The sequence below is a fragment of the Macaca mulatta genome, chromosome 1 (assembly GCF_049350105.2).
Source record: "Macaca mulatta isolate MMU2019108-1 chromosome 1, T2T-MMU8v2.0, whole genome shotgun sequence".
Taxonomy (NCBI): Eukaryota; Metazoa; Chordata; class Mammalia; order Primates; family Cercopithecidae; genus Macaca; species Macaca mulatta.
The window spans coordinates 114,658,784-114,686,751 of NC_133406.1; the positions used below are offsets into that span (position 1 = coordinate 114,658,784).

The following is a 27,968-nucleotide window of genomic DNA, read 5'->3' on the forward strand; positions in this document are numbered from 1 at the left end:
CCAACAATGAGGTGGCAAAATAAAAATGAAATCCTGGAGTGTGGGCATTCTCAGCTAGTGTAGCTAGTGGATCCAGTTTCCTCAGGGACTCTTCATAACAGAAATTTTAAGTTCCTTGGAAGGCTGAGTTCCAAAAGCTGGCCTTCAATTTCACCTAAGAAGAGAGACCACAAGGAGGGAACAGAGTTAAGAATCATCTTTATGAACTATCAGGCCCAAAATTTATTGATAATTTTCTAAGTCAGATTAAACTTGACAGTATGAAGAAAAGAAAGGAAAATATATTGAAGTCTTATCATGTGCTAAGCATTATCCTAATGTTATCGAACTCTAAAGTGTCTGTAATTGTCCCTATTTCACAGGTGTGAAAACAGAGACAGACTTAGAAATGTTCCCAAGATATTACAGGCAGTGTGTGTTGCAGCTGTAATACAAATTGATCTATCTGTCTTACTGCAAAGTCAATGTTTTTTCTACCATATCATACTGCAAGCCAAGGACATCTCCCTAAACTGTTCTTACAGAAAACAGAACTGCACATCAGTGTCCCTGAATCAATTCTCAGGTATCAGCTCTAAGTTGAGTTCACTGAAAACCCCCCAAACAGGAGTTCCAAATAGTTACAACATAGAGAAAATGTTTGGTTCTTATGATAGACAAAGACCCACTTGGGCCCTAGGGCAAGTTCTTAATTTGAACATGACAGGAAGCAAAACAGATTATTTTAACTTGGAGAACCTCCACCACCTTAAATACGATGAAAAAAAAGAAATTAGCACGCATGGTGGCACGTATCTATCGTCCTAGCTACTTGGGAGGCTGAGGCAGAAGGATCACTTGAGCCTGGGAAATCGAGGCTGTGTTGAGTCATGATCACACCACTGCACTCCAGCCTGGGTAACAAAGTGAAACGCTGTCTCAAAATAAATAAATAAATATTTTTAAAAAATAAAATTTTAAAAAAGATGAGATGTAGAAACAAAATTCATCTGGCACGCAGTGGAAAAGCCAAAAACTGGAACTTTCACAGGTCCAGTTAAAGTTACTTTTAACATTCTAAGGTATAGCTTCCTCTTCAAGAATCCAGTGGCCAACAGTGCATAAGCTTCACCAAATGGGCCTAAAATCAAAGAGTCTGGTAGTGTCTAGAGCCTGAGCAATGTAGACATGGAATGAGCAGAAGGTGATGAGATGAGTAGAATAAGGCAGGAAGAAGGCCCAGATACAGAGAAATGGTGTAACTGACTGTGCCCTTCCTCTGGACTTCAGACCTCCGCTTTGTTGAACTAAATAATCTTTCAGAACCCAGGAGGGCAAAAGTTTCTGCAGGTATCAATTCAGTACTTAAAACCAGTACTTGGATTTATTTCCAAAGAGTGCATAGGCTTCTGTGAAATGGGAACAATAATCATTCTCCAAAATTGCTGCTGAAATGACCTGCCATCTGTCCAGTTGGAACCTGACACTAATAACACCTATGATTATTACAGAGGGAAAACTAAGGCATTGAGAAGTGAGGAAACTCACTTAAGGACATAGACATCGTAAGAACAATAACTCAATTGCACATACTCTGTATAAACACACACACAATGAACTGTATACTTTAACCCATTTCCCAATTAGGGAAAAAAAGTACAGCTTACTGCCAGCACAGTATTCTGGGGGCAAACAGAAAACAGATTAAAAGTTGACATTTATGATATGTGAATTATATCCCAAAAAATGTGGTTTAGTTTGTTTTTCTTTTCGTTATACTTTATATTCTAGGGTACGTGTCCAAAACCATGACTTACCTTCTAGGCAACACTTTTGACAGAGACGTAGTATTTCTACATTTAAAAGACTACTAGTGGCTTCTAACTCATTTTTATCAAACATTATCAAGTACTTTCTTTGTGTAAAATGCTGTGATAGATTATATGAAATATTTAGCAAAATAAGTTTGCAGTAATTATATAGTGTACTAAGAATGTATTATATGCCAGGTGGGTACTAAGCAATTTCATGTTAAGTAATTGCCGCCTGTTAGGTAAGTGTTATTGTTCCCATTCTATAATTTAGGAGACTGAAGCTGAAAAGATTAGATAATTGTACAAGAAACACAGTAAGAGGCAAAACTGAGATTAGAACTTAGGTCTTTCCGACTATAATTTTATCCATTATGCTAAGCAAGTGAGAAGAGGAAGAGAGACCTAAATGCAAAGAATACAAAAGAGTGAATAATGGAGTTCTGAACTATGGAGGAGTTTCAGAGTTCTCAACTATAATGCTGGAATGACAGTGCAAAAATGGCTTTAAAATTCTGTCTCAGTGTGGAATCTGGGGCCTGAAAGTCTTTCTGACGCAGCAGTCATCTTAACAAAAATGCACTTCCAAAAGATGCATATGATTGAAGATGACCATAATATCCAACAGCAAACATAACTTTCTGTGTGGTTGTTTTGGTCTAGGATTCCTCAGCTATGTGAGCAATTGACATATTTCAAGGGCATATTCATTAACATTTTGTGAACAGACACTCATTCTTAGTGTTTACCAAGCTGTAGGTGCTTCCTAGATGGTAGAATGAATAAGATATGATGACTGCCCCAAAGGAATGCCCAGATAGGAGTTTATTGACTCCATATATGTAGAATATATATGCTTAAGTGCTAGGCTGTAGCATCAAATAGCATAGGTATCTGTTCTAGTGCTGCTACTGACTAGCTGTGATTTGTAACAAATGTTTACATTACTCTAGGCTTTCATTTCCTTATCTATAAAGTGGGGTTATTTTGAGGAATAAATAGATAAGTATGTAAACCTACCATGTATAGAAGATAGTAAGCACGTAGCACTTCATGGTAGCTGCTATCCTCATCATCGTCATCACCATTATCACCTGGTAGCAAAGTACAGAAGAATTGGCTCTCCATACTTAAGACTTGCAACTCTCTGATTATTTTTGTTGCCCTCAAGTATATTTGATATACTTTCCGTATATAAGTGAACATTTTCCCAAGGGTCCAGGCCCTAAAGATGCCAGACTACTAGTGGGTAGCAGAGTGCTGGAAGAAAGCCCACTCTAAATTCACCCTGAACACATCTGAAAACATTATTTTTATATATAGCCAATTGCACGTTTCTAGCCTAGAAATGAGCCTTCACAAAGTCAGAGAATGTTTCCCCTCTTCCTAACAGCACTCTGTATGTTACTTTTTTATGTTATTTGTGTTTGAGTGGGCCTTACACTCCCAAAATGGTGCATGATTTTTGCATGATAGTTTTATGTGATAAATACACAGAAGTAAGCTAGTATGATGGTAAAGAGCAATGGCATTGCAATAAGGTAGATTCAGGTTCAAATTCTGGTTTCTCTGCCTACTAGTTATGACCTTGGAGAAGAACCTTATGCTTCCACAACCTGTCTCTGTAAAATGGGATAATAAATACCTATCTCGTAGGAAGGTTGTGAAGATTAAATGAGGTGATAAGATCTAGTGTTTGGTAACATAATAGGGTAACTATAGTTAACTATTTATTGTATATTTTAAAATAACTAAAATAGTAGAATTAGAATGTTCCTAACGCAAAGAAATGACAAATGCTTGAGATGCTGGAGACCCCAATTACTCTACTCTGATTTGATCATTACACATGGTATGCCCATATCAAAACATCACATGTACCCAACAATTATACACAACTATGCACCCGTAATTAAAAGTATAGATATTGTAAAGATTGAGATGGTATGTTTAAAGTATTCAGCACACTATCTAGCACATAGTACATTCTCAATAAATGTCACTTTTCGTTATTACAAAAAAGACGTGAATTAGGTGAACCTAGTGACTCAGGTTAATTTTCAATTAAATAAGCATTTATTGTGCACCTTGCAAACATCTTACACTCTGCTACTTTCTGTGGGTACTAGATAAAAGAAATGTATAACATGAGTCCTCTAAAACAAAGTCTGTGCTTTTCACATGTATATGACCCTGAAAAAAAGGCATCTTGCAACCATGTCCTCATACTGGAAGGTGGGGCTGGTACTAGCCTTTCTGCAATCATCTGTAGATGAGAATGTGAAGGAGGAAGGTAAATATGTAGAGGTGGAGTTAGGTTTAATGAGTCACCTCACTCACTATAATCACTACAAGCTATATAAGGGTCATTATCCCAATCCATCGTCACCCTGCAAGCTGCATCAGGCTTTATCCTACTTGTTCCTTTGGTGAACCAGGTGAGAGATAATTCATCCAGCTACATTTATGAATATTTGGTGCTGTCCATAGTAGAAGTCTAGGGATAAAAACTAAGGCAGAGTTCATGTATATTTTGCCTTTCTTTTCTTTTTTGTTTCTTTCTTTCATTTTCTTTTCTTTTTGTTTGCTTATTTGTTTGGTTAGTTTAGTTTATTCTGGGGTCTTTTTGGAATAAGTTCATTTTTATGGACAAGAATAATGCAAGTAGAAGTTCGCCTTCCTCTAGGCCATTCCACACTCTGTTCCAGTCTTTTTCCATGCTCTCTTTTCTGGGTTGTCCAGCTCGAACTGGGAGGCAGCTGGGACTGTTGCAGAGTCCCTTCCTTGTTCAGTGTTGGTTCCCAGAGCTCCAAGATCTACTTATCCACTAGTTAAACTGCTGCTTGCATTGCTGAGCTCTTCTTCTTGATTATTTAAAGAGAAGGGTGTTTGGTCAAGTGCTTGACATTAAGAGAGTTCCTAAGCTCTACTGAGGGCTATCTCATGCCTCTAAAACACCAAGCTACTTTGAGCCCCTTTACCCATTTTTAATTTGCTGAAGGCCTTAAGGGTCCAGTTTAGCTTCTGGTGCCCATAGGATAAACAGATGTGCATGGTGGAAGGTCTGTCACTTTTGACTCAAGAAAAGCAGTGAAACTAGAAAGAGAGATTGAGGCCATGGTGTCTGGCTGGTTCTGGAAACTTTGGAAGCCTTAGAACAACACACTCAAAGTGTAGAGATACTATGTAGAGACTATACTTACCCATGACAAGAAATATAGAGACCTGAGGTCTATACTCAGTTGAAACAGTAACATGCCAAGAGTTGATCATAGAAAAGTAACTCAAAGTTAACAAAGTTAATTTTCATTGTGTTCAACAGTGTTGTATCATCCCTGGCCCATTCTTACTTTTTGAGATTTAAAAGAAACAAGAGACATGGCACATGTATACATATGTAACAAACCTGCACGTTGCGCACATGTACCTTAGAACTTAAAGTATAATGAAAAAAAAAAAAAAGAAACAAGAAGTTAAAAAAATCATGATGGTTATTATTAAAATGAAAATTGCTGATAAGTTAAAAGGGGAAAATATGAATAATAGGGTTCTTTGTTTCTCTGTGTCCAGGTTCACTTAAACTTGCAAAAAGATGACCGACCTCTTGAGAAGTGTTGTCACTGTAATTGATGTTTTCTACAAATACACCAAGCAAGATGGGGAGTGTGGCACACTGAGCAAGGATGAACTAAAGGAACTTCTGGAGAAAGAGTTTCATCCAGTTCTGAAGGTGAGAAACATGTGCCAGAACTGAAGGCTCCTGGAGTCCTGTACATGCTCTGTTATATGATCCAGATCAGCTAAAATGTGCACAGCCCCAGTAGACTCTAAGCAACCTCTATGAGCAGTATTTTGGGGATGCCAGAAAGTCTGTTAAAGCAGCATATATTTTAAAGAAAGTGAATGTTTCATCCTCACTTTTCCACCTATGCACTCCTACCTTATAGACTCTCAGACTTTCTTATATACCCAGGATTTTCCTTAGAAAAAGCAGAAAATAAATTTGTGCTAGGACACGAATGAATAAATTATCTTATCAAATGGGAAAAAAAAGTATAGAAAGGGAAATCATCTACATGGCAAGCTGACAAAATAGCTATGATTAAGAATCAAAAATAAAATATCAGCATTTTATTCCATCTACTTAAAAAGGACTCAGTTAGCCAGGCATTGTGGCTCACGCCTATAATCCCAGCACTTTGGGAGACTGAGGCGGGTGGATCACAAGGTCAGGAGATCAAGACCATCTTGGCTAATACGGTGAAACCCTAAAACCCTGTCTCTACTAAACCCTGTCTCTACTAAAAATACAAAAAATTAGCCAGGCGTGGTGGCAGGCCCCTGGAGTCCCAGCTACTCGGGAGGCTGAGGCAGGAGAATGGCATGAACCCAGAGATCGTGCCACTGCACCCTGGCCTGGGTTACAGAGTGAGACTCTGTCTCAAAAAAAAAAAAAAAGGACTCAGTTACTAGCTTCAAAATAATATATGATAAATTCTAACATGGAATATATTAACATGTAATCATGTAATAGTTACAATTTATGTAAAACTTAGAAATATCAGTTACTGAACTTAGTTTATTCCACTCCTTCCTGTAGGCCTTACCTAAGCACTTAATCCTTTAGCTTAAATCCTTGAAATGTCTTCTTCTGAGGATCCCAGTAGTCTTTATTTTCTATTAACCCTTAACATTTACTGGGTTCTATTAACCTAAAGTAATCCTCCATTGGACTAAAACTACATCATGTCAAACATCCACAATTTCACAGCACTATTTGAATGTGTTGGCTGAGTATGCAGGTGAGGCTGACCAGGTCTCCCTTGGTATGTCACTCATATACAGAACCCAGATGATCCAGACACAGTGGATGTCATCATGCACATGCTGGATCGAGATCATGACAGAAGATTGGACTTTACTGAGTTTCTTTTGATGATATTCAAGCTGACTATGGCCTGCAACAAGGTCCTCAGCAAAGAATACTGCAAAGCTTCAGGGTCAAAGAAGCATAGGCGTGGTCACCGACACCAAGAGGAAGAAAGTGAAACAGAAGAGGATGAAGAGGATACCCCAGAACATAAATCAGGTTACAGACATTCAAGTTGGAGTGAGGGAGAGGAGCATGGATATAGTTCTGGGCACTCAAGGGGAACTGTGAAACGTAGACATGGGTCCAACTCCAGGAGGCTAGAAAGACAAGGTCATTTATCCAGCTCTGGAAACCAAGCGCGATCTCAGAAAAGGTACCACAGGTCCAGCTCTGGTCACTCATGGAGTAGTGGCAAAGAGAGACATGGTTTCAGCTCTGGAGAACTGAGGGAAAGAATAAACAAGTCACATGTTAGCCCTTCTAGGGAATTTGGGGAAGAATATGAATCTGGATCTGGATCAAAGAGTTGGGAAAGGAAAGGTCATGGTGGTCTGTCATGTGGATTGGAGATTAGTGGGCATGAATCAAACTCTACTCAGTCAAGAAGTAGTGGACAAAAGCTTGGGTCTAGCCGTTCATGTTCAGGAGATAGTCGGAGGCGAAGTCATGCATGTGGTTATAGCAATTCAAGTGGGTGTGGAAGGCCACAAAATGCTTCAAATTCTTGTCAGTCACATAGATTTGGAGGGCAAGTAAATCAATCTAGCTATATTCAGTCAGGCTGTCAGTCAGGAATTAATGGAGGACAAGGCCATGACTGTGTCTCAGGAGGTCAGCCCTCTGGATGTGGTCAACCTGAGTCTAACTCCTGTAGTCAGTCCTATAGTCAGAGGGGATACGGAGCTCGAGAAAATGGCCAACCACAAAACTGTGGAGGACAACAGAGAACAGGCTCAAGTCAGTCCTCTTTTTGTGGACAATATGAGTCTGGAGGTAGCCAGTCTTGTAGTAATGGTCAACATGAACATGGTTCCTGTGGCCACTTTTCAAACTCTTCTAGTTCAAATGAATTTTCCAAATGTGGTAAACATCGGTCTGGTTCAGGTCAGTTTACTAGCTGTGAACAACATGGAACAGGCTTGAGTCAGTCCTCTGGCTTCGAACAACAAGTAGCTGGCTCAAGTCAAACTTGTAGCCAGTATGGGTCTAGGTCAAGTCAATCCTCAGGCTATGATGAGCATGGGTCTAGCTCAGGTAAGACATCTGGCTTTGGACAACACAGGTCTGGCTCAGGTCATTCCTCTGGCTTTGGCCAACATGGATCAGGCTCAGGTCAATCCTTTGGCTTTGGACAGCATGGGTCTGGCTCAGGACAATCCTCTGGTTTTGGACAACATGAGTCTAGATCATGTCAGTCTAGCTATGGACAACATGGTTCTGGCTCAAGTCAATCATCTGGCTATGGCCAACATGCGTCTAGACAGACATCTGGTTTTGGACAACATGGGTTGGGCTCAGGTCAATCCACTGGCTTTGGCCAATATGGATCAGGCTCAGGTCAGTCCTCTGGCTTTGGACAACATGGGTCTGGCTCAGGACAATCCTCTGGCTTTGGACAACATGAGTCTAGATCAGGTCAGTCTAGCTATGGCCAACACAGTTCTAGCTCAAGTCAGTCATCTGGCTATGGTCAACATGGGTCTAGACAGACATCTGGCTTTGGACAACATGGATCAGGCTCAGGTCAATCCACTGGCTTTGGCCAATATGGATCCAGCTTAGGTCAGTCCAGTGGCTTTGGACAACATGGGTCTGGCTCAGGACAATCCTCTGGTTTTGGACAACATGAGTCTACATCAGGTCAGTCTAGCTATGGCCAACATGGTTTTGGTTCAAGTCAATCATCTGGCTGTGGTCAACATGGGTTGAGTTCAGGACAGACATCTGGATTTGGACAACATGAGTTAAGCTCAGGTCAATCTTCCAGCTTTGGCCAACATGGATCAGGCTCAGGTCAGTCCTCTGGCTTTAGACAACATGGGTCAGGCTCAGGACAATCCTCTGGCTTTGGACAGCATGAGTCTAGATCACATCAGTCCAGCTATGGCCCACATGGTTCTGGCTCAGGTCAATCATCTGGCTATGGTCAACATGGGTCAAGTTCAGGACAGACATCTGGCTTTGGACAACAGGGGTCAAGCTCAAGTCAATACTCTGGCTTTGGCCAACATGGATCAGGCTTAGGTCAGTCCAGTGGCTTTGGACAACATGGGACTGGCTCAGGACAATTCTCTGGTTTTGGACAGCATGAGTCTAGATCACATCAGTCTAGCTATGGCCAACATGGTTCCGGCTCAAGTCAGTCATCTGGCTATGGTCAACATGGGTCTAGTTCAGGACATACAACTGGCTTTGGCCAACACAGGTCAAGCTCAGGTCAGTACTCTGGCTTTGGCCAACATGGATCAGGCTTAGGTCAGTCCAGTGGCTTTGGACAACATGGCACTGGCTCAGGACAGTCCTCTGGTTTTGGACAACATGAGTCTAGATCACATCAATCTAGTTATGGCCAACATGGCTCTGGCTCAAGTCAGTCATCTAGCTATGGTCAACATGGGTCTAGTTCAGGACAGACATCTGGATTTGGACAACACAGGTCAGGCTCAGGTCAATCCTCTGGCTTTGGCCAATATGGATTGGGCTCAGGTCAGTCCTCTGGCTTTGGACAGCATGGGTCAGGCACAGGACAATCCTCTGGCTTTGCACGGCATGAGTACAGATCAGGTCAGTCTAGCTATGGCCAACATGGTACTGGCTCAAGTCAGTCATCTGGCTGTGGCCAACGTGAGTCTGGCTCAGGTCCAACCACAGGTTTTGGACAGCATGTGTCTGGCTCAGACAATTTCTCTAGTTCTGGACAACATATATCTGGCTCAGATCAGTCCACTGGATTTGGCCAATATGGTTCAGGCTCAGGTCAATCGACTGGCTTGGGCCAGGTTGAATCTCAACAAGTAGCGTCAGGATCCACAGTTCACGGGAGACAGGAAACTACTCATGGTCAGACAATAAATACCGCTAGACATAGCCAGTCTGGTCAAGGACAATCCACACAGACGGGGTCCAGGGTAAGTAGAAGACGAAGATCTAGCCAAAGTGAGAACATTGACAGTGAAGTGCACTCAAGGGTCTCACACAGACATTCAGAACACATTGACACACAAGTTGGATCTCATTACCCAGAGTCAGGATCTACAGTTCACAGAAGACAAGGAACTACTCATGGACAGAGAGGAGATACCACTAGACATAGCAACTCTGGTCATGGACAATCTACACAGACAGGTTCCAGAACAACTGGAAGACAGAGATTTAGCCACAGTGATGCCACTGACAGTGAAGTGCACTCAGGGGTCTCACATAGACCACACTCACAAGAACACACTCACGGCCAAGATGGATCTCAACTTGGAGAATCACAATCCACAGTTCATGAGAGACACGAAACTACTTATGGACAGACAGGAGATGCCACTGGACATGGCTATTCTGGTCATGGACAGTCCACACAGATAGGGTCCAGGACAAGTGGAAGAAGGGGATCTGGCCACAGTGAGTCCAGTGACACTGAAGTGCACTCAGGGGGCTCACATAGACCACATTCACAAGAACAAACTCATGGCCAAGCCAGATCTCAACATGGAGAGTCAAGATCCACAGTTCATGAGAGACATGGAACTACTCATGGACAGACAGGAGATACCACTAGATATGCCCACTATCATAATGGACAATCCGCGCAGAGAGGATCCAGGACAACTGGAAGGGGATCTGGCCACAGTGAGTACAGTGACAGTGAATTGTACTCAGGGGGCTCACACACATATTCAGGACACACTCACGGCCAAGCTGGATCTCAACATGGAGAGTCAGATTCCATAGTTCATGAGAGATACGGAACTACTCATGGACAGACAGGAGATACCACTAGACATGCTCACTATGGTCATGGACAGTCCAAACAGAGAGGGTCCAGGACAACTGGAAGAAGGGGATCTGGCCACAGTGAGTACAGTGACAGTGAAGGGCACTCGGGGGGCTCCCACACACATTCAGGACACACTCATGGCCAAGCCGGATCCCAACATGGAGAGTCAGGATCTGCCGTTCATAGGAGACAGGGAACTATACATGGACAGACAGGAGATACTACTAGACATGACCAGTCTGGTCACGGACAATCCACACAGACAGGGTCCAGGACAACTGGAAGAAGGGGATCTGGCCACAGTGAGTACAGTGACAGTGAAGGGCACTCAGGGGGCTCCCACACACATTCAGGACACACTCATGGCCAAGCTGGATCCCAACATGGAGAGTCAGGATCTGCCGTTCATGGGAGACAAGGAACTATACAAGGACAGACAGCAGATACCACTAGACATGGCCAGTCTGGTCATGGCGAGTCCATACAGACAGGTTCCAGGACAATTGGAAGAAGGGGATCTGGCCACAGTGAGTACAGTGACAGTGAAGGGCACTCAGGGATCTCACACACACATTCAGGACACACTCACGGCCAAGCTGGATCTCAACATGGAGAGTCAGGATCCTCAGGTCATGGGAGACAGGGAACTACTCATGGACAGACAGGAGATACCACTAGACATGCCCACTATGGTCATGGACAATCCACACAGAGAGGGTCCAGGACAGCTGGAAGAAGGGGATCTGGCCACAGTGAGTACAGTGACAGTGAAGGGCACTCAGGGGGCTCCCACACACATTCAGGACACACTCATGGCCAAGCCGGATCCCAACATGGAGAGTCAGGATCTGCCGTTCATGGGAGACAGGGAACTATACATGGACAGACAGGAGATACCACTAGACATGGCCAGTCTGGTCATGGACAATCCACACAGATAGGGTCCAGGACAACTGGAAGAAGGGGATCTGGCCACAGTGAGTACAGTGACAGTGAAGGGCACTCAGGGATCTCACACACACATTCAGGACACACTCACGGCCAAGCTGGATCTCAACATGGAGAGTCAGGATCCTCAGGTCATGGGAGACAGGGAACTACTCAGGGACAGACAGGAGATACCACTAGACATGCCCACTATGGTCATGGACAATCCACACAGAGAGGGTCCAGGAAAGCTGGAAGAAGGGGATCTGGCCACAGTGAGTACAGTGACAGTGAAGGGCACTCAGGGGTCTCACACACACATTCAGGACACACTCATGGCCAAGCCGGATCTCAACATGGAGAGTCAGAATCCACAGTTCACGAGAGACAACAAACTACTCATGGACAGACAGGAGATACCACTAGACATGCCCACTATGGTCATGGACAATCCACACAGAGAGAGTCCAGGACAGCTGGAAAAAGGGGATCTGGCCACAGTGAGTACAGTGACAGTGAAGGGCACTCAGGGGTCTCACACACACATTCAGGACACACTCATGGCCAAGCCGGATCTCAACATGGAGAGTCAGAATCCACAGTTCACGAGAGACAACAAACTACTCATGGACAGACAGGAGATACCACTAGACATGCCCACTATGGTCATGGACAATCCACACAGAGAGGGTCCAGGACAACTGGAAGAAGGGGATCTGGCCACAGTGAGTACAGTGACAGTGAAGGGCACTCAGGGGGCTCCCACACACATTCAGGACACACTCATGGCCAAGCCGGATCCCAACATGGAGAGTCAGGATCTGCCGTTCATGGGAGACAGGGAACTATACATGGACAGACAGGAGATACCACTAGACATGGCCAGTCTGGTCATGGACAATCCACACAGATAGGGTCCAGGACAACTGGAAGAAGGGGATCTGGCCACAGTGAGTACAGTGACAGTGAAGGGCACTCAGGGGTCTCACACACACATTCAGGACAAACTCATGGCCAAGCCGGATCTCAACATGGAGAGTCAGAATCCACAGTTCACGAGAGACAACAAACTACTCATGGACAGACAGGAGATACCACTAGACATGCCCACTATGGTCATGGACAATCCACACAGAGAGAGTCCAGGACAGCTGGAAAAAGGGGATCTGGCCACAGTGAGTACAGTGACAGTGAAGGGCACTCAGGGGTCTCACACACACATTCAGGACACACTCATGGCCAAGCCGGATCTCAACATGGAGAGTCAGAATCCACAGTTCACGAGAGACAACAAACTACTCATGGACAGACAGGAGATACCACTAGACATGCCCACTATGGTCATGGACAATCCACACAGACAGGGTCCAGGACAACTGGAAGAAGGGAATCTGGCCACAGTGAGTACAGTGACAGTGAAGGGCACTCAGGGGGCTCCCACACACATTCAGGACACACTCATGGCCAAGCCGGATCCCAACATGGAGAGTCAGGATCTGCCGTTCATGGGAGACAGGGAACTATACATGGACAGACAGGAGATACCACTAGACATGGCCAGTCTGGTCATGGACAATCCACACAGATAGGGTCCAGGACAACTGGAAGAAGGGGATCTGGCCACAGTGAGTACAGTGACAGTGAAGGGCACTCAGGGATCTCACACACACATTCAGGACACACTCACGGCCAAGCTGGATCTCAACATGGAGAGTCAGGATCCTCAGGTCATGGGAGACAGGGAACTACTCAGGGACAGACAGGAGATACCACTAGACATGCCCACTATGGTCATGGACAATCCACACAGAGAGGGTCCAGGACAGCTGGAAGAAGGGGATCTGGCCACAGTGAGTACAGTGATAGTGAAGGGCATTCAGGGGTCTCACACACACATTCAGGACACACTCATGGCCAAGCCGGATCCCAACATGTAGAGTCAGGATCTGCCGTTCATGGGAGACAAGGAACCATACATGGACAGACAGGAGATACCACTAGACATGGCCAGTCTGGTCATGGAGAGTCCATACAGACAAGTTCCAGGACGGCTGGAAGAAGGGAATCTGGCCACAGTGAGTACAGTGACAGTGAAGGGCACTCAGGGGGCTCCCACACAAATTCAGGACACACTCATGGCCAAGCCGGATCCCAACATGGAGAGTCAGGATCTGCCGTTCATGGGAGACAGGGAACTATACATGGACAGACAGCAGATACCACTAGACATGGCCAGTCTGGTCATGGCGAGTCCATACAGACAGGTTCCAGGACAATTGGAAGAAGGGGATCTGGCCACAGTGAGTACAGTGACAGTGAAGGGCACTCAGGGATCTCACACACACATTCAGGACACACTCACGGCCAAGCTGGATCTCAACATGGAGAGTCAGGATCCTCAGGTCATGGGGGACAGGGAACTACTCATGGACAGACAGGAGATACCACTAGACATGCCCACTATGGTCATGGACAATCCACACAGAGAGGGTCCAGGACAGCTGGAAGAAGGGGATCTGGCCACAGTGAGTACAGTGACAGTGAAGGGCACTCAGGGGTCTCACACACACATTCAGGACACACTCATGGCCAAGCCGGATCTCAACATGGAAAGTCAGAATCCACAGTTCACGAGAGACAACAAACTACTCATGGACAGACAGGAGATACCACTAGACATGCCCACTATGGTCATGGACAATCCACACAGATAGGGTCCAGGACAACTGGAAGAAGGGGATCTGGCCACAGTGAGTACAGTGATAGTGAAGCGCACTCAGGGGTCTCACACACACATTCAGGACACACTCATGGCCAAGCCGGATCCCAACATGGAGAGTCAGGATCTGCCGTTCATGGGAGACAGGGAACCATACATGGACAGACAGGAGATACCACTAGACATGGCCAGTCTGGTCATGGACAATCCACACAGACAGGGTCCAGGACAACTGGAAGAAGGGGATCTGGCCACAGTGAGTACAGTGACAGTGAAGGGCACTCAGGGGGCTCCCACACACATTCAGGACACACTCATGGCCAAGCCGGATCCCAACATGGAGAGTCAGGATCTGCTGTTCATGGGAGACAGGGAACCATACATGGACAGACAGGAGATACCACTAGACATGGCCAGTCTGGTCATGGACAATCCACACAGACAGGGTCCAGGACAACTGGAAGAAGGGGATCTGGCCACAGTGAGTACAGTGACAGTGAAGGGCACTCAGGGGTCTCACACACACATTCAGGACACACTCATGGACAAGCCGGATCTCAACATGGAGAGTCAGGATCCTCAGGTCATGGGAGACAGGGAACTACTCATGGACAGACAGGAGATACCACTAGACATGCCCACTATGGTCATGGACAATCCACACAGAGAGGGTCCAGGACAGCTGGAAGAAGGGGATCTGGCCACAGTGAGTACAGTGACAGTGAAGGGCACTCAGGGGTCTCACACACACATTCAGGACACACTCATGGCCAAGCCGGATCTCAACATGGAGAGTCAGAATCCACAGTTCACGAGAGACAACAAACTACTCATGGACAGACAGGAGATATCACTGAACATGGCCACTCTAGTCATGGACAAACCACACAGACAGGGTCTAGGACGACTGGAAGAAGGGGATCTGGCCACAGTGAGTACAGTGACAGTGAAGGGCACTCAGGGGGCTCCCACACACATTCAGGACACACTCATGGCCAAGCCGGATTCCAACATGGAGAGTCAGGATCTGCAGTCCATGGGAGACAGGGAACTATACATGGACAGACAGGAGATACCACTAGACATGGACAGTCTGGTCATGGCGAGTCCATACAGACAGGTTCCAGGACAATTGGAAGAAGGGGATCTGGCCACAGTGAGTACAGTGACAGTGAAGGGCACTCAGGGATCTCACACACACATTCAGGACACACTCACGGCCAAGCTGGATCTCAACATGGAGAGTCAGGATCCTCAGGTCATGGGAGACAGGGAACTACTCATGGACAGACAGGAGATACCACTAGACATACCCACTATGATCACGGACAATCCACACAGAGAGGGTCCAGGACAGCTGGAAGAAGGGGATCTGGCCACAGTGAGTACAGTGACAGTGAAGGGCACTCAGGGGTCTCACACACACATTCAGGACACACTCATGGCCAAGCCGGATCCCAACATGGAGAGTCAGGAGCTGCCGTTCATGGGAGACAGGGAATCATACATGGACAGACAGGAGATACCACTAGACATGGCCAGTCTGGTCAAGGACAATCCACACAGACAGGGTCCAGGACAACTGGAAGAAGGGGATCTGGCCACAGTGAGTACAGTGACAGTGTAGGGCACTCAGGGGTCTCACACACACATTCAGGACACACTCATGGCCTAGCCGGATCTCAACATGGAGAGTCAGGATCCTCAGGTCATGGGAGACAGGGAACTATACATGGACAGACAGGAGATACCACTAGACATGGCCAGTCTGGTCATGGGGAGTCCATACAGACAGGTTCCAGGACAATTGGAAGAAGGGGATCTGGCCACAGTGAGTACAGTGACAGTGAAGGGCACTCAGTGGTCTCACACACACATTCAGGACATACTCATGGCCAAGCTGGATCCCAACATGGAAAGTCAGGATCTGCTGTTCATGAGAGACAAGGAACCATACATGGACAGACAGGAGATACCACTAGACATGCCCACTATGGTCATGGACAATCCACACAGAGAGGGTCCAGGACAGCTGGAAGAAGGGGATCTGGCCACAGTGAGTACAGTGACAGTGAAGGGCACTCAGGGGGCTCCCACACACATTCAGGACACACTCATGGCCAAGCCGGATCCCAACATGGAGAGTCAGGATCTGCCGTTCATGGGAGACAGGGAACTATACATGGACAGACAGGCGATACCACTAGACATGGCCAGTCTGGTCATGGACAATCCACACAGAGAGGGTCCAGGACAACTGGAAGAAGGGGATCTGGCCACAGTGAGTACAGTGACAGTGAAGGGCACTCAGGGATCTCACACACACATTCAGGACACACTCACGGCCAAGCTGGATCTCAACATGGAGAGTCAGGATCCTCAGGTCATGGGAGACAGGGAACTACTCATGGACAGACAGGAGATACCACTAGACATGCCCACTATGGTCATGGACAATCCACACAGAGAGGGTCCAGGACAGCTGGAAGAAGGGGATCTGGCCACAGTGAGTACAGTGACAGTGAAGGGCACTCAGGGGTCTCACACACACATTCAGGACACACTCATGGCCAAGCCGGATCTCAACATGGAGAGTCAGAATCCACAGTTCACGAGAGACAACAAACTACTCATGGACAGACAGGAGATATCACTGAACATGGCCACTCTAGTCATGGACAAACCACACAGACAGGGTCCAGGACAATTGGAAGAAGGGGATCTGGCCACAGTGAGTACAGTGACAGTGAAGGGCACTCAGGGGGCTCCCACACACATTCAGGACACACTCATGGCCAAGCCGGATTCCAACATGGAGAGTCAGGATCTGCCGTTCATGGGAGACAAGGAACCATACATGGACAGACAGGAGATACCACTAGACATGGCCAGTCTAGTCATGGAGAGTCCATACAGACAAGTTCCAGGACAGCTGGAAGAAGGGAATCTGGCCACAGTGAGTACAGTGACAGTGAAGGGCACTCAGTGGGCTCACACACACATTCAGGACACACTCATGGCCAAGCCGGATCCCAACATGGAGAGTCAGGATCTGTCATTCATGGGAGACTGGAAACTACTCATGGACAGACAGGAGATACCACTAGACATGGCCATTCTGGTTATGGACAATCCACAGAGACAGGTTCCAGATCTACTAGAACAAGTCATTTTCAGTCACATAGTAGTGAAAGGCAAAGGCATGGATCAAGTCACGTTTGGAAACATGGCAGTTATGGACCTGCGGAATATGACTATGGACACACTGGGTATGGGCCTTCTGGTGGCCGCAGAAAAAGCATCTGTAATTCTCACCTTTCGTGGTCAATAGATAGCGCCACAAACGAGCAACTGTCTAGACATTGACAATCATTTTCTAGTTCTGACCTGATAGTATCCAAAGCAACTAAAGGAACAGGAAGACACGGTTTAAATCATGAACAGTCAATGATAAGTTATGAACATTCAATTGATTTTCAGTATCAGTCTAGACCCATTATAAGAAGTCAGGAATCTAGTCATGGACATTCTGTAGTAACTCATAAACAGTCAAACAACACCTATGTTCAACCTGGATATAACACAGCCAGAAGGGAGGGATGCACCTATAGCCAGTCAAATGACCATCTTGGATCTGACCAAGGACAATCCATATCAGTTTATGTCCATTCAAAATCTAGTTCAATCAGAAAACAGCAATCCCATACTGATAATAAAAGGCATTCGGAAGATTGGGAGAAAGACACTCATGAGCAATTAGGATCTAGGCATGGGAAGTTAGAGTTCAATACAATAGTTTTACACGGATCTAGCCAGCAACATTTGGGAGACACAACTTTTCATGGGCAGGTAAGATCCAGCACAGGTTTTGCCAGATAGGTATCGAGTCATGGGCCATCAAGAGATGTCCAGGGTCAATCTGGATTCAGTACCAATGAAAGACAAGTATATAGCAATGGCCAATCAAATGACAGTTATAAGCAGTCAAATGACAGCAAAAGTCAAAGATACATTTTCAGTCACTTTCTTGACAGCCTACAGGAATTGAAGAGTATAGGTATAGATATTCATCAAGCAGTACAACCACATGCAGTGGGGGAGACAAAGGCAAGAATCAGAATCAAGTCTGTCAGGAGGTATCAGAATATACAGTGAGGATGTGAGCAATAAACAGACAAGAGGCTCTGAGGCCAGTGGTTACCACAGAAAGGAAAGAACAGGCTCTGGTTCCTTCTGTGTAGATAGCAACACCCCACTTTATGAGTATGTCCAAGAACAAAGGAGTTATTACTTTGAATAAGAAGCCAACACAAACTAGCCCAAGATAAGAACTAACCCAGAGAAGAAATGAGACACATACATGAAATTAAGGTATTTAACATGATCTCTTGTTTTGGTAGTTGGGGTATATGTCTGTTCTTTCATTTTAACTATAGTTCTGTACTATATTACTTTTGTTTGGTGCCAGGTGTTTTTGTAAGGCTCCACATTCATTGAACTCCTTGGTTAAAAAACAGTGAATGGGGCCAGGCGCAGTGGCTCACGCCTGTAATCCCAGCACTTTGGGAGGCCGAGAAGGGTGGATCATGGGGTCAGGAGTTCGAGACCAGCCTGGCCAACATGGTGAAACCCTGTCTCTACTAAAAATAGAAAAATCAACCAGGTACAGTGGCAGGTGCCTGTAATCCTAGCTACTCAGGAGACTGAGGCAGGAGAATTGCTTGAATCCAGGAGGCAGAGGTTGCCGAAATCGCACCACTGCACTCCAGCCTGGGTGACTGAGCAAGACTCCACCTCAGAAAAAAAAAAAAAAAAAAAGAAAGAAAGAAAGAAAGAAAAAAGTGAATGGAAGAAAAAAATAAACATCATTTGGGGCTACTTTCAGAACTATATAATAAAGTGAGATTTGTGTGGTTGGGAATAAAATTAGGGTTTAAAAAAATTTCAGAGTTTCAAAATTTGGATTTTCCAGATTTTGTTTTAATTAATTATTGACAAACCTATCCAAGGAGCTAAATGACATGGTTTAGGAGCCAAAATGTCTCTAGAAACATTATAACACATCCCATCCTGAACAAAGAATATGTAGTAGTTTCCCACATGAATATTCAGAATATTTGCATCTTTTTGTGTCACTACTAGAACTCTGTACAACTATGTTTAAATTTATTGTCATGGCCTTCTGGATATAGGATCCAGAAAACTGTACTTCATAAAAATTGGCAATAAACGTTTCATCAAGTTATAGTTTCTCTCCTCTTCCATCTCCACAAACACAAACAGTTTCCTGCCGTGGGATCAGATGCAGTTTTCTTCTACCTCCACACAACTAGATGGCAGTGAAGCACTCGGGTACTAATAATAAGGACCCCAAAGAAGACAAAACTCAACTGTATCTGATATTTTCCTCAATCTAATTGCTGCCCAATGCTTCTGTAAAGCATTTACAGAAAGGCTTTATACTGATGAGTTGACCTCAGGTGTTCTAGTTTATCATGATCATCACAGCAATTGTTATCAAACATAATCCCAAGTAGCTACTTTCTAAGACAACCCAAGCTCTGGAAATAAGAGTTATACACCATGGGTTTTCTCTGTCAAAGATATTAATGGAAGAATCACTCTCAATAGAAGCTGATTGTCCTGAAGTTTCCAGTAGAAGAAAAACAATTTAAAATACATTATTCCTGCCTAAAAGGAGAAAATACATGAATTTATTATGAACAGTGAGGGAAGTAATGATTAGTAGAAGAATTATGTACAAAATATACTATCCTCAGTAGAAAGTTTACCACTATAAAACCCAAATAAGGCCGGGCGCGGTGGCTCAAGCCTGTAATCCCAGCACTTTGGGAGGCCGAGACGGGCGAATCACGAGGTCAGGAGATCGAGACCATCCTGGCTAACACGGTGAAACCCCGTCTCTACTAAAAAATACAAAAACTAGCCGGGCGAGGTGGCGGGCGCCTGTAGTCCCAGCTACTCGGGAGGCTGAGGCAGGAGAATGGCGTAAACCCGGGAGGCGGAGCTTGCAGTGAGCTGAGATCCGGCCACTGTACTCCAGCCTGGACGACAGAGCCAGACTCCGTCTCAAAAAAAAAAAAAAAAAAAAAAAAAAAACCCAAATAAAATGTCCAGAATGTCAGAACTAGTAAGAACTTTAAAGATTACTTCCTTAATTTGCAAGTAAAAATAAAAAAGCCAAGCACACCATACTTAATTAAAAGAGTGATAATTCTCTCCATTAAATTGGTGCTATCCAAATTTATCCTCTTTTCACTCAAAAATCAAGCTACTTTTCCTCCACCTTCACTTTTGGAATTCAAACTAAACTGAAATTCATCAGTGAGTGTTCAAAATCACAAGCCCCTATTGGAAGCAGAAGTTTTTTGAAACAACAACAACAACAAAAAAAAAACAGGCTCATTCTTCTGATTAGACTCATAATATATCTATCTAATCTGGGTTTTAAATTTTAATATTAAGAAGGACTTGTACTTTCTGAACTTTAAATCATGCTATGTAATCAACAAAATACTAGTCTGTTAGTTTACTAGTGAAAAAGCTACAGTTATACTATTAATGATAGCAAAATTACTGTGTATATAGAAGTTAACCCTAAATAGTAACCAATTCATACCAATCTATCAATCACCATTTATTCACTGAATAAATACTAATAAAGAACAATTAGAAATTTAAATTTGATATTTAATCTCTTTCTATTATAAAGTAAGTCTATACCTATAATAAAAAGAGAAATCCATAGATTTTCATTCTACCTCTGCACAGCTAGATGACAGTAAAGTAAATCTATGGATTTACTTTATTTACAATAGAAGAGATTAACTTGCTAATTAGAAGTGCTGCTATGACCAAGGTATAGGTTTCTGATTCTCAAGCCAAAGCTCGCTCTGTGTCAGGGCATCTGCACTCATTCCATACATCTGTAATTCCACATTCCACCGCTAGAAGGCAGTGAAGCACTCAGAGACTAATAATGAGTCCAAAGAAGGTAAAACTCAACATCTAATCTTTCCCTCGATCGAATCACTGTCCAAAGCGTTTACAAAAAAGAAAGCCTTTATTCTCTAAGAATATATTTACAAATGTCTAAAGTTTCACTGGTATCTTGAATAAACATTAATGTGCCTTTATTGTATGTGTGTGTAAATATGTATGTGTGTATATATAAATATATAGGTTATGTACATAAATGACCCCCATAATCCCTTGACCACACTCATTTGAAATTTAAATATAATATATTCCACACTGCTAAAACTCTCAATAATATGTTTTAATCAAACAGGGGGCAATTGTTCCTTATGAATTACACCAGAAGTATTAAATAACTCAAAGAGAGTTACACATCTCCTTTCTAAGATAAAAGATAAAAATGAAACATCAGGTATGGTCTACAAAGAAAAAGTTAAAAACTGTGGTGCCCCCCTGTGAAACCTCTGTGAACAGTTGAATTTCTTAGATGCTAGAAAGAAAGAAGTGTCATAGGTACACACACTTAGAGATTTCCCCTCTACTACTATCTGTGTGCTAGCAATCTATAGGTAAAGCATTTCTGTGCCAAGAAATACCCAGTGATGTCAAACTATGGCTGAGACTGTCATGGAGAGTACATGGCACTGAAGAGGAACTCTGGGTGGCCAAAATGGGAGGAACGAAAGATAAAATCCCTCTTCTTGCAAACTTTCTAGATAAAGATGACCTTTGAATGAGGGAAATTGAAGGTCAGTTTGTACCAGACACACTGCATGCACTGGCTGTTCTGTTGCAGTGTAATACACAGTCCCTGTGTTCCAAGAGTCCTTGATAACCAGAGAAGACTTTCTAATACTACATGCTGAGTGCAACCTTTGTGGAGCACTCTAACACAATCAAAGGTGAGTATGTAAACTGTAGGGAAATGAGCAAGAGAGTAGAAAATTTTTAAAAAGTAAAGATTGAGGCAATTCTGGATTTGGTTGGAAATTAATCAAGCCAGGAAACAGAGGGAAGCTTCCTCTCTAATAATGATTTGACACAATTAAAAGGCCACTAACTCAGATTTTGAAACTGGTTTTAAGCAACATATTACTGAATCTTTGCAAAACATGGTAAGTGGAAGTGAGTGAAGCTCTCCTTAGAAGTGCATAGAATTACCAGTAGAAGCTCACAAGTGTATTTTTTGCATTATAAAGTCATCCAACCCAAAGAAGTATGAAATTTGCAAGGAAAAATGTGTTCATTTTCTAAAGATTATTTAGATATGTTAAGTTGTCTCATTTTTTTTTCATTTCCCCACAGTGTACATTAATAAAAATCTTACATCCTCTTACTCTCTACAAATAAAGTGCAGTAATTAGGAAAAGGATGAAATGGAAGAACACCCTCTGGTTCCAAATCACTTAGATGTGTTTCTGGCTTTACCACTTTCTCTAGAATTAAAGTTTTAAGAATTGGCAGGTTATCCGTTCTTAATTAGAAGACAGAAATGAAGGGTGGGAGAGGCATTTTCGCATACTGAGGGTATTAGAGAAGAGGAAATATAGAAAGACCCTGAAATTCACAAATAGGATGATCTGTTTTGGCTACAAGAACAAGATCTAAGGAGCTCACGAACTTATGTACAATTACAGACAGATTATCCCTAGCTTAAAGTCATTACTTCAAGATTCCTCTGAGGCTGATTAAACAACAACAACAACAAACAAACAGAAAAACCTGTTTCCATCTACTGGTTGTTGTTTTCTAAAACTTGATACAAAATATTCAATATTTGTGTTATGTATTCCACTCTGGATTAAAGGAAGAAAATTAAAATTTACTGAATGCCCACTCATTCTGCTTCAGACACTTGCTCTAAAACAACCTTGCGAGTAAAAAATTAATTATACCTTACTGACAAATTGAAAGTCATGGAGGTTAAAAAAAAAAATCCTAACACTCAGAGAATACATATCAAATGTTGCTTTCCCTCACTTTCTTTCCTTTAAAAATCACTTTATGATTCCTCTTTTAGAACCAATAGACTAGGTAGGTAGATCAATGATAGGTGATAGAGATAGATAGATGGCAGATAGACTAATAGATAGATAATAGATTTTAAATCTATTTTAAAATTTTTTAAATGTTAAAATGTTTCCATACCTCACTCAGTAGTATCATTCTTTATCTTTTGTCAAGAGAGTTTTAATAGGACAGTAGTTCAACCCTCTGCTTCTTCCTTAAATTCTCAAGATGACATTTTGACAGCTCTGATGTTGTTTGTTGCCTTGCTAGGCTAGTTAAATGCCTTAAAAACCAATCAACCAGTAAACAAATAAAATCATGTCTCATCCAAACTAATTTTTTTCAAATAGCATTAAAAAAATGTATTAAAGCCTGCAATTGTTTCCATTTGGTGCAATTTCAGAGGCTGGACAAGGGTGATGTTGTCTCCCAAAGTGTACCACATAGGCTCTAGATTTGAATATTTGCAGATTAGGGGAATACTCAATAGGCTTCATTTTCCAGCAACATTACTAGTTCCTGCTGCTAGTTCCTAGTGCTCTTTTCTTTACAATAATTGCCCCATTCTTCCTAATATCTTTCCTGACTAGTTTTGTCAGGCCTGAAAGAATAGATGGTTGAGCTCCACCTATGTGTGACCAAACATTCATATTTCTACAGCTCTCCTGCAACATATAATCCAAGAATGTGGGCTAGGCTGATTAGCAATCTCTCTATGATTATTTTAATGACAGAATCCAGATGATCCAGATAATATGGGTGTTGTCAATGCAACATCAGGGTCACTCGTTCACTCATCTATTCATTGGAGGGAAGTTAATAACAACTTAAATGACAGATAATGTGCTTGATACTGAAATTAGAAATATAAGAAGACACTGTCCCTGTTCCTTTCTTTATATGTTCATCAAGGAGACCAACACATGAGAAAACAACCGATATGAATACTGTGGCAAGTGCTATAATAGACATGATCAAATAAGACATAATCAAGAAACTATTATTGATCATGTCAATTATAGCACTTGCCACAGTATGATCAGTATGCAAAACTGCCTCTCTCCCCCTTCATTTCTATGTTCTACTTAAGAACTGACAATCTGCCAATAATTAAAGCTTTAATTCTAGAAAAAGTTGGTAAAGCCAGAAACACATCTAAGTAATTTGGAACCACAGGATGATCCTCCATTTTCAGTAAAGTGATCAACTAACCCTGATTAAAAGTGAAGGAAGGATTCAGATAAATCTTAAGGAAAGAGGAGAATTTGCAGTGGGTCTCCAGAGATGGTCAGCAGTTATTCAGGTTTATCTGAGGAGCCTAACTACTCCAGGCATTTGTTAAGTGTACATAAAGTCTTAAAGTAAGAAAGACCATAGTGAGTTCAGGGAACCTAAAAATAATCCAGCATAGCTAAGACATAGGTTGTATGTGGAAGCATAGCAAGAAATGATGTTGGAGTAATAGGCATGGGAAGATTGTAAAATGAAAATAAAGATAAGTTTCTTTGGAATCTTTTATAGCATGTTAAATATGAATAAAAATTAAGATACTATGGAAAATTGTTAACTTTTTATTTAACATTGCATAAATGGTATGATTCCATTGTGTTAAATAAATTTTGTCTAACTCTCCATCCAGCTGCATACAAAGAAATCTGAAATAATGTTTTCCAGAAGTTGACACTGATTATTTCTATATGATGGAATTCGTGATGATTTGTTGCTATCTTCTATTACAATTTTCTATATCGCTAGACTATTTTATAATTAAGGAGCATTCATTCTTCCAAATTTAAAAAGTCACTAAAATAAAATATAAACCAACTCATATGTTTACACTCACACAGAGTATAGACAGAGAGACTTTGGAGCAAAAGAACATGATCCAGATAGACGAAGAATAACTCCTGCTCCAGGGAACTGGGAAAGCAAGGTCACTCAGGCAAACAAAGAGAGGTCATATCAAGAAGAAATGTGTCATCAAAGTCATACAATAGAGCGAGACTTAAGCTTAAGTTATTCTGCTGGAAGGAGGCAAAGTGTTAACATGATCAGAGAGTACAGAAAAAGAAAATCTAACTTGGGTGGTGATCCAAGCATTTTTATGAAAAACTCCCAAATGGAATTATTTTGTGTGGCATATCTCCAAGCTTTGGTCAGCATTTCTGGTGTACAGGATCAGTTTTCTATTATGAATTTGGCTCTTGTCAGCCTTCTAGCTAAAAAATGTGATTGCAAAAAGTCCATTTCACTTACAGAAAAAAGTTAAAAGTTATTCACAAAAACAAGAAATTGAGCATGATGACTATGTCCAGGATGAAGGTAAACCATAGTTTTCTCCAAATTTTTTATCCATTTAATGAACAATTATTTCTACAGAGAAGTAATTCTCAGTAGAATCAGCAGAAGTGATTCTTGAGGATTTCTGCCTCAAGTCCCCTTTTTGCTCTTAAAAAGTACTGAGAAACATGAAGAGCTTTTGTTTATGGGGATTATATCTATCAATATTTTCCATATTAGAAACTAAAACTGAGAAATTTTTAAAATATTTATTCATTTAACAAGTCCATTACATATTAACAGACCATATTTTTATTAAAATGTAATTATTTTTAGAAAACAAATAATTAATGAGAAGAGTGGCATTGTTTTACCCTTTTGAAAATCTCATTGATGCCTAGCTTAATAAAAGACAACTAGATTATAGTACCAAGTTCTGCTTTCAAGCTATTGTGACATCACACATCTAGAAAACTCTACTGGATACTTGTGAGAGATTGAAAATTAAAAAGACAAATAACATCTTAGTATTATAATGAAAGTAGTTTTGACTTCACATGTACCCCAAGACTACATATTGAGAACCACGGCTATAGAAAATTCTAGTAAGAACTTTAAAAAGTGTAACTCTATTATTTTTTGCAAGGTCTTTAATAAGCATTCTAGGTCTTCGACCCTCTAGGTGAGAAAAAAGATAAAAAGTGAGGAATATGAGGCCAAATTTTAGAAGAAACTAACATTAATTGAATGCCTATCATTTTCCAGGTTTTGGACAAAGCTAAAACTCTCAATTAATTGAGTTTCTACTGGTTTTCTCAGAACTCAAAGAATTTTCCAGCCTTAATCATTGACTATTTCAAAGTTTATCACCTTCCTCCGATGAGCTAAAAAAATCACAGGCCTAGCCTACTGGCTTAGGGATTTAAAATTGTTGTTGTAACACCAAAAATTCCACTACAGTTCTTTTTTTAAAAAATTATCTGTTGTTTGTTTACTATGTGCCAGACAGTGGTAAAGGGCTTTACATGAATTATTCCATTTAATAATCATATTAACTTTGGTAATCAAATATATATTTTATAGTTAATGAAACGTGATAACTGTTTTTGGTTTTGTGTTTAGGAGTTTGATAAATGGAAAGAGAAACAGATAGGACAGGGTGAAAAAAGAGCCTCAAGCCTCAAGGATTACTTTTAACAGAATTTCACAGCTGAAAGGTCACTGAAGATCATCTAGGTCAATGGCTCTTAACCTTTTGTTGTTTTCTTGTTTCAGAACTATTTGAGCATCTCTCTCCCAAATGCCCTTCCCCTCAAAAAAAAAAAAAATGCGGATACTCACTTACAAATGTTTCCTTATAATTTTGGGGACTTCACAGACTCTTCAAAGTACACTCATAGATATTGCCAGGTTAGGAACCCCATGATATTCCCATTATATTTCATTTGAAAAAAAGTGAATTCCAATGTCACACAACCAATAGATGTCAACTGTTTAATCAGAAAAACACTGCATACCATATCCCAGTCTAGGGCTTTTCCTACCATCTCATGTTGTCTTTTGGAAATAGAACCAAAGGGAAATGGGTTAGTGTAGGTATAGCTGAAGTTAAAGGAGGACTTAATATGATAGCCCATCTTTTTAAGTGTTATCAATGTTTTTTCTTATTTTTTAATATAGACGCATTACATAAACATGCACCAGGTATGGCGGCTCGGAGGCCATGGCAGCAAGATTGCTTGAGGGCAGGAGTTTGAGACCAGTCTGGGCAATGAAGTGAGAACCTATCTATACACACACAAAAAAAAAAATCAAAAAATTATCTGGGTTTGGTGTACTGCACCTGTTGTCCCAGCTACTTGGGAGGCTGAGGTGGGAGAATCACTGGAGCCCAGAAGTTGAAGGCTGCAGAGAGTTATGACTGTGCCACTGCACGCCAGCTTGGGCAACAGAGAAGCAGTCTCTAAATACAAAAAAACAGACATGGAAGCCTGCTAGTAAAATAAGCCAATATATTACTGTAAATAAATAAAATTGACATCAAAACTGTTCTCCTATTAATTATATGCATAAAAATTACTGAACACATCATTATTAGCTCATACCATGCATTCTTTCAACAAAAACATACAGCAAATTAAAAACATTTTAAAAATTGATTTTAATTATGAAATGATACAGAAATACATTCTTCCTTTGAAAAATTAGAATATTTGTAGATATATGCTACAGCCTCCTCTAACCTTCATCCCAAATCCAATAACTTATTTTCCCTACCCAGGAATAATCACTGAGGAATAGGGTTTGATTCTTTCCAGACAACTTAAAGATATTTTATAGACACGTATGTACACACAGAAAACACCTAACTTTTAGTGTACA

At 42.1% G+C, this 27,968-nt stretch overlaps 1 protein-coding gene across 1 annotated transcript; it reads left to right on the forward strand.

The window, feature by feature from the left end:
- The first annotated feature begins 5,382 nt into the window (after nt 1-5,382).
- FLG2 (filaggrin 2) lies at nt 5,383-20,384 on the forward strand. Its single transcript, XM_077987341.1, has 6 exons — nt 5,383-5,520; nt 6,636-10,791; nt 11,905-12,573; nt 14,371-15,104; nt 16,218-16,768; nt 17,219-20,384. Exons 1-6 carry the CDS (start codon nt 5,383-5,385, stop codon nt 17,661-17,663), a joined length of 6,693 nt encoding a protein of 2,230 aa, XP_077843467.1. The 3' UTR covers nt 17,664-20,384.
- Nucleotides 20,385-27,968: the final 7,584 nt, after the last annotated feature.